This window comes from Epinephelus fuscoguttatus, linkage group LG4 (assembly GCF_011397635.1).
Source record: "Epinephelus fuscoguttatus linkage group LG4, E.fuscoguttatus.final_Chr_v1".
NCBI classification, from domain to species: domain Eukaryota; kingdom Metazoa; phylum Chordata; class Actinopteri; order Perciformes; family Serranidae; genus Epinephelus; species Epinephelus fuscoguttatus.
Window position 1 is genome coordinate 44,450,582 of NC_064755.1, and position 14,242 is coordinate 44,464,823.

Genomic DNA, 14,242 nt, shown 5'->3' on the forward strand with positions numbered 1-14,242 from the left:
GAGACTTTCTGCAGCCTAAAAGAAGCGACGTTTGAGGGCCACCTGAAGGACATCACAGTCAGGCTCAACCGCTCCTCCACCACTGTGTTCCAGCCGATTTCATTCTGCTGGGAAGTCCGGGAGCCGCACAGTGACAGTCCGGGGTCCTCGGAGAAACGTCTGCCTGATTCAACGCTGCTAAGAAAGTAGGCAAAGAATTTCCCTCACTTGATGCAGCCGCTGTGTTGTGATAAGAGTTGATGTTGAATAGTAGACTTAGTTATTCTGATCTTAATTTAGGTTTCGTTAGGTAAATGGTTTTGCGCATAGTCACATACTCTCTCACTATTGCCAAACTGAATAACTGACAAAAGTGTTACCTCTTGTCTTAATGCATTTATACATACTGTTGATTTTGTGTTATTTCATATCATCCTCATTTACTATTCATTGACTCAGTTGTTAAATAGTTAACCTATATAAATCTTCATTTATCGCCAAGTTGTCGTCTGTGTTTATCTCTTTTGAGCAGGAACTAAGATGACTGTATAGAGAATTCATAACCCAGATATTGAGATTGATTCATTACTGATAAGTGTACTGACAAATTAGTAATTGGTTTCCCGAGTCATGAATTTGATTAGTCCAATCGTCTTCATCAAACCAGAACCAAGTGGTTTTTATGCCTAAACGTAATCATACACTATCCACAAGACATTAAGTTTCAACATACCCACTAAATAATAATGTTCAAACATATTGGTGGTTTGCATAAACGTACAATGCCAACATTTATTCTGACGATTGGATTGTGGAGACATCACATTCATCCCTTCAGGAGAAGGAGGAGACACTGAGGGCTCTAGTTTCCCAAACATTTTCAAAGTTTCAAACATTTGCTATGGAATACACGTGGAGCTGATAGTGAGGACCCTCCCAGAAATTTGTCTCCACAATGTAAACCAGTAAAAGGGCTACGTCTAGGTTTTAGGTGAAGCATGGAGTGTTTATAGCTGAGGTTAGGTACCTTTTCACAAATAAACAGTACACTCACAAAATGATTACATCTTACATCTACATCAGCATTCTCAGGTTGTCTGTCTGTCCTTTTATTGTGACGGCGATATCTCAAGAACACCTCAAGAGAGTTTCTTCCAATTTGACACAAACCTCCACTTGGACTTAACAATGAACTGATTTGATTTTGGTGGTCAAATGTCAAGGTCACTGTGACGCTGCCTGTTTCATTCTTGTGAACGTGATATCTTAAGAACACCTTGAGGGAATTTCTTCAGATTTGACATAATTGTCCACTTGGACTTAACAATGGACTGATGAGATTTTAAAGGTTGAAGGTCAAGGTCACTGTGGCCTTGCATCCCTCTGATTGTCGTGAATGCGATCTCGTCAGATCATGTGTGTTAGTGGAGGACTCAAACACGGAGCCAAGAAACACAAACAGGTAAAAGAAAACTGAAACATTTCGCCACAAATTTTTGATTTAACATTTGTTTGTGTCACATTAAACAGAAGAGACGCAACATGTTAATTCATAATAACACTTTAAACAGAAATGGTGAAAATACCAAACATGTTAAAGGTCCAGTGTGTAAGATTTAAGGGGGGTTTAGTAGCATCTAGCAGTGAGGACAGCAGACATTCCTTCAGTGTTCATTAGTCAGGAGGTTTTTACTGGCCCCAAATTATCCACAGAGGTCTTTTCTTCTCCAAAACAAACAGACCAGCTGATATAAATCTGTAAAAACACTGAATACAACAGTTTCACTATAAAAATCTGTTTCTCCGATGCTGTTTGGAGTGTTGGAGATGTGTCACTATCAATCAGTCAATTCAATCAATCAATTTTATTTATAAAGCCCAATATCACAAATCACAATTTGCCTCACAGGGCTTTACAGCATACAACATCCCTCTGTCCTTTAACGGGGAAAAAACGGTAGAAACCTCAGGAAGAACAACTGAGGAGGGATCCCTCTTCCAGGACGGAAGAAGGATCTGATTCTATTTTGATGGGCAAAAGTCAAAGTTACTGTAACCTTGCATCTGTCTCATTCTCATCAGTGTGATATCTAAAGAACATCTTGAGGAAGTTTTCTCAAGTTTCACACAAACGTCCGCTTGGTATGGTGGCCGAGAGGGGTCAAAGCACATGCAAACTCCACAACACCTGCAAATCCACACAACACATGCACATTAAGAAAATACCCCCAGAATTCATACCGACCATAATCAGTGACAAACTTACTGGTTGTTGACATTCCCAGACTTCCCTCAAGACGCTGATCAGAAGTTTAACATGTGTATTAGGTGGTAGACAAGTAAGTGCAAATAACTTGATCTTCTATAACTTACCTGTTGGGGCGTATCAATGTGTCGTCGATTCTTGTCCGAGCATCTAAATTGTTTTTGGTGGTCAAAAGCAGGTCTGTGAGTGATTACAGTCCCCCTGGAAACATTTTCGTTGTCGTCTTTAATTTGGCGTGTGTTTTCGTTTTTGCCGAGCGTGCAGCTTCTTGCTTGTGTTATGAGCATTTGCAGCACATGTGTTGCGAAATCGAATGTGTTTTCTGAATTTGGGGGTGTTTTCTTAATGTACGTGTGTTGTGTGGATTTGAGGGTGTTGTGACCTCTCTTGGCCACCATAACTTGGACTCAAGAATGAACTGATCAGAATTTGGTGGTCAGAGGTACGGCCATTAAAAGTGAGTGTAGGGACATTGACGCCATTGATTCAGCCATTGTCTTTCATTTCATTCCTTAACGTCCATCTTCACAGTAATGAAGAATTCCTATGTTTCAGCAGCTGCTTCTATTCATGAGGACGTGTTTTTCATACGGTATAAAGGAGTTTTAATGCCTCCGAGCCAGCGTTAGCTGTGGCTGAAGGCACTGAGTCTCATTCAAGAAAAGTGAGTAAATCTGTGTGTAGATTTGCACACAAAAGCCTGCTCTACTAAAAACCTACTCTGGATTCAGGAACGCCGCGGGAAACTCAGATTTGACCGTAAACACGTGTGTATGATCATGAATGCCAATCCATCGTAAAGTGACAGCGCGCTCCCGGTAATCAGCAATTAGCATAAATCCCCGCCCATGAATATCCAATGACCACCATATAAGGAGGTGTAGGTGCATCCTGTTGACCTGTCAGTCATGGCGCGAAGAAAGAAAGAGAGAGAAAGAAAAAAGAATTTTTCCGAAGTGGAGATCGAAATGATTTTGGGTGAAGTGGACTTAAGAAAAAACATTTTATTTTCTTCAGTTAGTAGTGGTGTGACAGGGACAGGCAAAGCGAAGGCCTGGAGGGAGGTAACAGATGCTGTTAATGTTGTCTCCGTGGTACAAAGAACCATGTCAGAGGTGAAGCGTAAATGGTTTGATATGAAACTGGAGGCAAAGAAACGCATAAGCACACACACAAAATACAGCGGTCACCAAACAAACAGAAGATTCATTTGTGGGGTTTTGAATGAAGTGGGAACGGGAAACCAGAGATGTTTTGTGCGTAATGGATAAACTCTAAATCAGTGATGGCTGTCGGAATGTAGAGCTATTTAACATTTATTTTAACAAATGATAGGCCTACAGATAGCATATATCCTACAGCAGTTTGTATGCATCGTCTTCAAATTATTTGAATCTTAATAGCCTAAAGCTCTGTTTTATACAACGTAGATTGAACAGTTTTCAAATCAGATTTATTCATTCAAATGATCAAAAAGCCACAAAAAAACAAAAAAACCCGTGTTGTCTCAAATAATTCTTTCAGCTGGCGCGTGCTCCTTCGTGGCTTCACCACCTGCTGCTCCTGCTGAACCCAGGCACCGAGGCCGAAGAGGCTGTGATCCGGCTGTCCTTACGGATATTTTTATTATCATCATTCAACATGTAGAAAGAACGTGTAATCTATTGAGTCGATTTACATAGATAATTCACAGTCATGAACCTAATCTGGATCTTAAACCTGCTAACTGCCAACTAATGTAACTAAATGTGTTATATTTTTAATATTTTGTCATGTTTAGATTACGTGTTTCAAAGGCATCTGTGTATTGTGTACATAACAGAGCGCAATACGAGTTAAAATTGTAATTTCCAAAAGTGACAAGCAATATTTATGTGCTTTACTAAATGTACACAAGCACTACGAGTGGTCAGGAGCAGGAGCAGATTTTGTTAGTAGCTACGAAAAGATCGGAGCTACTAAAATATTGATGAATGCGGACATGCACGTAAATTTCCATCTGCGAACAGTTTACACACAAATTCCTTCTGCTCACGTTTCATGAATGTGTTTTCAGGCTGTCCATCTGTTCTTATGTCTGTTCGTCTGTCCATCTGTCCGTCTCACATGATTTCAAGCGCCTTGAGGGAATTTCTTCAAATTTGACACAAACATCCACTAAAGTGATCACATTTATATCCAAAAGGTCAAAGGTCAACTTCAGTGTGACCTCATAATGTTTCTAAAAACACCTTTCTGTCCAATACTCAACGTCATATCTCAGGAACAGAATTTTGTCAGACATTTGGTCAGATACTGAATTGGTGACTCTAATCTTGAAACTGTGCTGATTGTATAGATCTTCTGTGTGTGAAGCCTCCATGTTTTCACTGACATGGATGGAGACTGTCAGAGACACTGGGCTGGTTGACGGAGGCATATAACCGTGAGGTGGTAATTCTAGTTTTATTTTATCAGCGCTCTGAGATTCATATCAGGAGATCACTGTCGCTAAGCGTAGGTTGGCCCTCTGTCAGTCAGAAGATACCTGTGCTCTTTATCATTCAAGGAAAACATCCTGTATATCTAACATCTCCTCCACACTTTAGATAAACTCACTGCCTCTGCACATCTGAGGAGTCTCAGCCTGAAGGTTCCCAAAAATTCAGAACAGCCCAGAGTAAGAACATTCAGACTTTAAAGATGGAATAATCAAATAATCAGCAGCACCTGATTTCTTTGACAGATTTTCCTGCACTGACTGTTCCTGTCTCTGTCAGATCATCTGACTGAAGTGGAGCTCTTTCAGGTAAACACGACTTGAGTGAACAGTACTGAATGTGTTAAAATCGTGAACGCACTAGTTTCAAAGATATATATTTATAGTTTCACATGATATATATCATGGGCGAAGGATTGTTACTTCTGTCTTTGAGTTTGGCTGCAGAGAATCACAAGTCATCCATTGCTTCACAGCAGTGAAGCTCTCCGTCAAAGTAAGGACAGGTGGATCTACCTGTCCTCAAAGCCAGATCATGTTATCTGAGCACTTTGACGGAGTTTGGGTGTAGCTCCGCTGTTTGTCCGCTGGGGGGCGTCCTGTCTCCATCTCTGCTGCTCCCCCTCAGCAGCTCCTCTCTCTGACAGCCTAGTGATGAAGCTCATTAACTTCATCTGTTTACTGCACGAGCCATACACACACACACACACACACACACACACACACACACACACACACACACACACACACACACACACACACTGCTCCTTCCTCTCCTGTTTTGTTCGCACCTTCCTCTCCACCAGACCAGGACCGGGGTCATGCTGCTTAGACCTGAGACCCGCTCCATGCCCACCGGGGAACTTGATGAGACCCTCAGACTCCCATCAGCCTGGACTCTGCTGGTGTGATGAGCCTGAGAGCCTCCCGTGTTTCCTGTGACGCAGGACAGCCGCGCCGCGCCGCACCGCACCGCGCACTTCGGAGAGCTCCGAGAAGCGGAGGAGAGAAAAAAAGCGCGTCCGTCACTTCGGTCTTCTGTGACCACTCGACCCTGACGTGAAGATGTATTTTACTGTGGTGAACACCTCGACACACTGATCTGAGAGCTGTGTGTGGGAGGAGAGGAACCCGGGCTCCGGAGCGTCATCCTCAGGCTGAGCGGCGAGAGGGAGTCGAACCGACACCTGCAGGTGATCCGGAGCGGCACAAAGCTGCTGTTTGGAGGAATTTACCGCTTCTCATCCAGGATCAGGAACAGATCGGGAACAGATCTGCTCCGGAACTGCGGGAACAGATAAAAGTGGATTTAATTGAATTTTCCTCCTGCTGGTTGGTGGATGCTGATGAGGAGCCGGATCGAGTCCCCGCGGAGGAATTTAGAGCAAAATGTTTGTGTGATGTGACAAACAGCTGGAGACAGAAAACATCTGTCTGACCTGTGACACAAGAGGAAACACCTGCTCCTGCTGCGGAGAGGAAAGGTACCTGAACGCATCACAACAGAATCAATCAGTGTTCAATTAAAGATGAATTCATCTTAATATTATTACTGTTATTATTATTATCATCATGTTGGAGATACGAGCTCTCTCTGTGACATCCCACAGATTATTGTCTGGTAAATCCACCAGTAAAATCAATCAATCAATCAATTAGTTAATCGATCAGTGGTCAATAATGAGGCACCGGGACCGCTGGATGGATCTCAGACTGGTTTCAGATCAGAATCAGGATTCTCTGATATCAGCTGATTCTGCTGGAATGCAACTTGAGCTCGTGCTGATGCGCTCGTGCGCGCGTGCGCGTGTGTTAAACTTAACTAACGCGTGTGTGTGTGTGTGTGTGTGTGTGTGTGTGTGTGTGTGTGTGTCTGCGTGCGCACTTATGACGGTTAATGTGTTCGAGATGGAAGCGTCGCCGACGTGTTTTCTGCGCGCGGGTTTTGGTGATGCCTCTACGGTTTCGGGTGCGCTTGTGTGACTGTGGTGTGCGCGCGCGAGGCATAGATTACAGCTGTGTGTGCCCGAGGATTTGTGTGTGTGTATGTGTGTGTGTTTTAAATACATATTTAAGAGGGAGAGATGTGGAGAGAGTCTAACATGAGGATCAAACAGAAAGAAACTCACCATCTGTTTAAACTTGGCCATAAGTATGTGGACAGCAGCCATATGTAAGAGTTGATGGTGTTGCCCTCCAAACACAGATTTGTTGATGTTTTCTTCAGCTCCAGTTTGTTGTTGATATTAAAAATTAATTTAAGAACGGTATTATTGATTTAAGAACACAGAATTGCAACAAAATCAGTGTTTTACAGTTTGCTTCAAATATTCAGTAAAAACTAAAATGATCTCTCATTTCTTTAGTAACTCAGAGTGAGATTCAGATTCTGTTACAATATTAATAGTTCAACTAAATAAAATCTGCCACTAATTACACATTTAAACAGCTCCCAGATACAAAAAATGTCCCCTGGGATCTATATATATAAATCAACAGCTGATTTCCTTCTTTTAGTAAAATCCTAAATGACTGAGTTGTTTTTTTCCCACCTGGACCTTTATGCTCTGCCATTTCTCCTCTGATCATCAGCTGTAACCTGTGACAGGCTGTTATGATACCACAACTATCACACACTCACATATATGGAGTTTATTCACGTAGGTTTACATCAGCAAAGGTTTGTGACAGAATCAGAGAGGAGAGGGAGAGACGTTGTGCTGCTGCCAGAGGAGCCGCTGAATGAGTTCCCTCTGAGCGCTAAGAGAAGGAAAACATTCAGGACGCCACAGTTTATTCCACACTACTGAAGCTGCTCCTCTTTTTGGAACCACCAAGGAGTCGATACTTGTTGTTGCCGTGGGTAACAGTATGACGTCAATATGTCAACAAGTTGAAATATTGCACAATATGAATGTAATCACTGGGGAGGGACTTGTGTTTTTATTTTGGCTAAGGTGAGGGACATACAACTTTAAATGGTTGGATTTAGTATTTATTTTAAACACCCTCTGAACCCCAGATCCCACAGGCAGGATTGACACGAGTGATTTCTTTAAAAATTGCTAAAACTACATCATTTATCACAGCCAGAAAGTGGAAAACACAAAACAAAACAGAAATGTTTGTCAGATTTTCAAATTATCCACGGTCCGAACGCTTCATTGGCAACAAAGGCTTCCATCTCACCACTTTATTTATGTGTGTCATTTGAAATTTCACCAGAAATAAACTGTTTGCAAACCTAATCCTGTAGGAAGCATCCCATTCTGTGCTCCTGCATGCATGACAGTTGTGATAAACAGGCTTTTTTCAACTCCTTTTTTCACACATGCTGACAAATGGTCGGGACATCAGATCAGAAAATGCCTCTATGTGTCGTTCTAGATGGCATGGACAAATACATATTTTGTTGTTTAATTTGGAGGCAATTGTCACTGCACATGGTGATCTGATGCCCTGTACTTGTCACATCATCTAAACTAGTAATGGGTGGACCTTAGCTCTTTAGCTTGTTTAATTCCTGTAAAGCACAGTTTCAATATACTGAATCGAACCTTGCATCTAATTAAGAATCCCACATGATGGTGGACGTCTGATGTTCAAACTTGTCTGGTGTTTCTCAGCTTAAATAATTTTCGTAAGGGATATGCACGTTGGTGGGTTAACAAGATGGTGCTGTCAGCCCTAGAGTGGTCTCCTCTGGTCTGAATCAGGGACTCATGTTGTTCCAAAGTTGTATAATTGCCTAGAGTTGGTTGGTGTTCTCACGGCAGCATTTACAAGAGGACCAGATCAAATGCCTTGTGTGAGAAAGCTGCTCTTGATTGGTCAGAATTTCCATGTGGGAAAAATCCAGGAAGTAAAGCAAACGTTGAAGAAGAGTACACTTGCAAGATAAATGTGACACTTTCTAATGTCACAATGGAGGGACAACTACGCAGGTTGATTTTAGCGCTGCTCATCGTGGACTATATTGCTGTCATTGTTCATTTTAGTCAAAGCATACAGTTTGAAAACGAGGCAAACGCAGCTCCAACTAGAAAACAATGTTTTGATGCATTGGATGTGCTGAATGTGCATATTAAGGCAGTACAGGAGGAGGTGCACATTAATAATCCTCCAGGACTGTAACATGCTCATGTTTAACCCAAACAATGTGTCATGTGACTGCAATTGCTTCACATCCAGGTCGCAACACCTTCTCACCACAAACAAACCGCACCAGAGTTCCTTTGGAACCGGACTGAGACCACCTCTTCAAGAAGGTCTCAGTCCGGTTGTTTTGCTGTGTTCACACCTGAGTGTGATTGCTGTGTTCACACCTGCACAAACGAACCGCACTGAGGGGGCAAATGAACTTAAGTTAGAGTGAACTGAACCAAAGAGAGCAGCTGTGAAAGCAGCCTTAAAGACTGCAGCGATGCTCACAGCTCTATGAAACCGTACTTAGCTACAGTGATGCTCTGAGCTAAAGGCTGATATCAGCATGCTAACATGCTCACGATGACAACGCTGATATTTAGCAGGTGTTGTGTTTACCATGTTCACCACCATCTTGGTTTAGCATGTAAGGATTCTAACGTACAGTAATTAGCAATGAACACAAAGTAGCCTACAGCTGAGGCTGATGGGAATGTCAGTTTTGCATCAGTTGGAAAACCACATGAAACCGCTTTATGTCAGAAAGTCACCAAAGTCAGTAGGATTCATCCTCAGGGGAACAGGAACGTTTGCACATAAGTCACTGCCAATCCATGAAGTTGATGTTGAGATATTTCCTATAAAAAGGGAGAACTCTGACCTGCTGGTGAGGAGAGGTCAGGAAATCACTGAAGTCACAAGAATTCATCCTCTGGGGAACATGGACGTCTGCACAAAATATCATAGCAATGTATTGAATAGTTGAGATGTTGTCGTCTGGACCAAAGTGGTGGAGCGAGCTAGCTATCTTGGCTAAAAACATGGAGATGTGCACTTAATACAAACTGTATCATAAATGTGGGAACAATCTCCACCTTACACCATCTAGTAAGGTAATAAAAGTAATATTTTAAGACATTTATTTTCTGGACTTTGTTGCAAATGTATCAACCTAAAACAAATAAAAACTAAAACACAAAGTATTTAAACCCATCTCCTCACTATGATCAACATTCAGAGTCTAGAACAAATACATTTCAGGACGTCTCCAGGTGGTGGACTCCCCCTCCTGATCATAGACAGTTGGTTTGTTCCACTTCCTGCTTGTAGAGTTTAGGAAGCCATTTTAACAGATTGTGTGTTAGTGGAAGACTCAAACATGGAGCCAAGAAACACACACAGGTAAAAGAAAACTGAAAAGTTTCACCACAAACTTTGATTTAACATTTGTTTGTGTCAGATTTAACAAACGAGAAAAAACATGTGACTGAGTGAGAAAACTTTCAGTAAAGATGGTAGATGATGGTGCACTTAAAAAATGAGTGTTTCATTATATTTTCAGGTTGTCCGTCCCAATCTCGTAAACACGATATCTCAAGAACACTTTGAGGGAATATCTTCAAATCTGACACAATCCTCCAGGTGGACTGTGACCTCACAAAATATGCTTTTGGCCTCAAGAATCGTTATGCTAATTATGACAAAATGTCACACAAATGTCTAACAGGATAAAATCATGAAGTGATGACATTTTATATCCAAAAGGTCAAAGGTCAGCTTGACTGTGACATCATCATGTCTTAACGTCATATCTCAGGAACAGAAGGGGAAACATTTGGTCAGATACTGAATTGGTGACTCTAATCTTGAAACTGATTGTATAGATCTTCTGTGTGTGAAGCATCCATGTTTTCACTGACATGGATGGAGACTGTCAGAGACACTGGACTGGTGGGCGGAGTCATACAACCACAAGGCGGTTATTCTAGTTTCTCTGATTACTGAGGATCCAGACGCTCAGGTTTTTACTGGGAGATGAACTTTCCTCAGAGGTCTCTTCCTCTTCCTGCAACATGGCGATCTCCGTAGATGAGGACCAACTCCCTTTGCAGATATATACAGCTCATTCTAAGTTGACAAATACACAGCGATTCTTATTTTCAGGTGATTCTACACTGAAGAAAACATACTGATGATATGATATTCCATTTCTGCCAATGTGTCCCCCTAAATCCTTCACACTGGACCTTTAAAGTTTGTCAGAGAGAATCAAGTCAACAGATGATGCAGTGTATAAAGAGGTTGTTCTGGTATTACAGTTGGATGTTGGCATGTAGAGCAGAGGACTGAGCCAGCACCCTGCAGTGCACCTGTGCTCAGAATCTCTGGTTTATTGATCGTGTATTGATCGTTTCCTCCTCTGTCTGAATCTTTAACAGGTTTCAGGAAGAATGTGAAACTGGAGCTGCTGAGACCCTGAAGCTCCGTGTCCTCCTCTGCAGACAGCGATGTCCGACACAGGAAGCAGTACTGCAGGAACACCTTGGGGTCAGCGTTCGTAGGTGGGACTGCCCGCCGTGGTTGGCCCTGCCCTGGGTGACGGGGGACTCCATGGTCTGGCTCAACCCGTCCTCGCCACACCCGCCTGCACCGCCACCGCAGCCACCTGCCTGTTGATTGTGCGACCGTATCACCTCTCACTTCCCCTGCAGCTCCACTCACCTCAACATGGCGAGGGGTCAGAAGCCCCCGGGCGTCACCGGCCACTGCGTCCTCTCTCTGCTGATGCTTGAGAGCTGCTGGCTGCTTGGCTCCGCTGCCCAAAAGCCCGCCATGCTGTCGGACTCCCAGCAGCCCCAGCAGGAGTATGCCCACTCCATCCGGCTGGATGGTGACATCATCCTGGGCGGCTTGTTCCCAGTGCACTCTCGTGGTGAGAGGGGTGTCCCCTGTGGTGAACTGAAGAAGGAGAAGGGCATTCACCGGCTGGAGGCCATGTTGTTCGCCATCGACCTCATCAACAAGGACCCGGAGCTGCTGCCTAACGTGACGCTTGGGGCGCGCATCTTGGACACGTGCTCACGTGACACCTACGCCCTGGAGCAGTCGCTCACATTCGTCCAGGCACTCATCGAGAGGGACGGCTCAGACGTCCGCTGTGCTAACGGAGATCCGCCCATCTTTGCCAAGCCGGATAAAGTGGTGGGCGTCATCGGGGCGTCGGCCAGCTCGGTGTCGATCATGGTGGCCAACATCCTGCGACTTTTCAAGGTAAGAGAACGCTGTCAGGGGAAGTTTGAATCGGTGTGGTTGCTGCCGTACTGTGACCTGTTGTGACTTAACTTTGGTCAACACGACGATCAGCTGTTTCAGCTGACTGACCTGTAAAAACACTTTGTGTCTCTGACTTTTCTACTTTTGTTGCACCAGTTGACTCCAAGGGTTTCACATCTCTTAGCAGCTGTAAAATGTTCAAACAAAACCGAATAAGTTGCACCTGAGAGTTGATCAGAACAGTCGAGCCAGTCTGAAGACAAATGAGACAAACCTTCTGCAAAATTTACCACAAGAAGTTTGTTTTTTAAAGTTTAAGGTCAGAGAGAACTTCAGATAACAATCATTGTAAAATATCCTGAAGCTTCTCGAGTTAAACAGAAAAGAGGTGAAGAGGTTTTCTTTTGAGGCGATGCTCTGACAACATGAGTGGATGTTAATCGTCTGTGACCTTTTGTCTTTTACCTTGTAACTCAGAAAATGTTGTGTTTGAGTCACAAAGACTTTATTTAAAAAAAATCAAAGTTAAACTTTTGTTAGAGTTCTCAGCACCTCAGGACTTAAAATGAAATGTTGAGTGTTACGACTCTCTTTGCCCAGAAATGTATTTTTCTTATTGTGACTTCACTTTAATGTTTGAGCTGCGCTGTGCAAAGTTTGTTTTCAAATTCTTCTGCTGAAGAGGGAAAGTTTCTCTGTTCTCACCTTAGTGTTGTTTAACAGCTGAGTGTACCTGCAGGATTTTATGTTTGGGAGCCAATCAGAGTCCAATATTCAACTTAAACAAGTTTGATGTGGTTCCAGTGCACTGAGAATGGATTTTTCAGTGATGTAGGAGACATCGTGGGTCCAGCAATTAAACTTTATTTATAGGTTCAGGATTTTCACTGATGGAAAATGAACAGATTTAATTTTAAGAATAAACTAAGTCTGGTCATTTTTGACCCCCAAAAAAAGAGAAAAATCTGCCTGGAGCCGCAAAACATGTTTGAGCCTTGTAATTAAAGTGACATACTCTCTGAAGTCTAAATGATCTCATCAACATTACTAACATGTCTTAATGAGCCTTCATTATGTTTTACCACAAGGTGGCTGCTCTGCAGATTATTTGGTACTTTAACTTTGCAGCGTTAGTGGTGAAGTGAATGAATATGTGCATGAACTGTTACAGTTTGTATTTTCCTCTGAGACTTTTCCTTTTTTTGGAATCCATAACTCGCCCCTGCTATTGAGGTTTGACAAAATTTAGAGGAAGAGGCACCAGGCTGTCGATGCATGACGCACATTTTAGTCGATTAAATGTTAAAACATTTTTTGAAATTCGGTTTTAAAGGCTACACATTTTTACAGTTGAAGAATGTAAGAATCTCTCTAGACTTACAACAATGGTCAATGACTGAAATGTTAAAAAAAAAACTGTTATTCATTTTCATATCATATTTGGTTAAAGCCACAGGGAGCCACTGGAGAGGGGTTAAAGAGCCTCAGGTTGCCTCCCCCTGATTTGGATGCTCCTGTCTCATTGTTAAAGGCAGGTTTGTTTTAATGAGCTTAAGGCTGCTTTCACACCTGCCTGTTTGGTTTGGTTCAATCTAACTCAAGAGACCTTCTTGAAGAGGTGGTCTCAGTCCGGTTCCAAAGGAACTCTGGTGCGGTTGGTTTGTGGTGAGAAGGTGTTGCGACCTGGATGTGAAGCAACTGCAGTCACATGACACATTGTTTGGGTTAAACATGAGCATGTTACAGTCCTGGAGGATTATTAATGTGCACCTCCTCCTGTACTGCCTTAATATGCACATTCAGCACATCCAATGCATCAAAACATTGTTTTCTAGTTGGAGCCGCGTTTGCCTCGTTTTCAAACTGTATGCTTTGACTAAAATGAACAATGACAGCAATATAGTCCACGATGAGCAGCGCTAAAATCAACCTGCGTAGTTGTCCCTCCATTGTGACATTAGAAAGTGTCACATTTATCTTGCAAGTGTACTCTTCTTCAACGTTTGCTTTACTTCCTGGATTTTTCCCACATGGAAATTCTGACCAATCAAGAGCAGCTTTCTCACACAAGGCATTTGATCTGGTCCTCTTGTAAATGTGAGAACACCAACCAACTCTAGGCAATTATACAACTTTGGAACAACATGAGTCCCTGATTCAGACCAGAGGAGACCACTCTAGGGCTGACAGCAGCCTAAGTTTCAAAAATCTTTGCTCAGCTGAAGCAGCTGACCGTATTAATACCTGTAATAATAACCTATATTTGAGCAGTGCAGCTCAAACCGCGTTGAGAGGGCCTTATCTGACTGAGTTAATCCAAT

The 14,242-nt window shown here is 42.7% G+C and overlaps 1 protein-coding gene across 1 annotated transcript in view; it reads left to right on the forward strand.

The window, feature by feature from the left end:
• The first annotated feature begins 5,492 nt into the window (after positions 1-5,492).
• Positions 5,493-14,242, forward strand: part of LOC125887005 (metabotropic glutamate receptor 8-like) — a 202,920-nt gene continuing 194,170 nt past the window's right edge. Inside the window, exons 1-2 of the mRNA XM_049573452.1 lie at positions 5,493-6,208; positions 11,087-11,918. Coding sequence (XP_049429409.1) covers positions 11,376-11,918 — 543 coding nt within the window. The 5' untranslated portion in view covers positions 5,493-6,208; positions 11,087-11,375. The remainder of the gene's footprint in view (positions 6,209-11,086; positions 11,919-14,242) is intronic.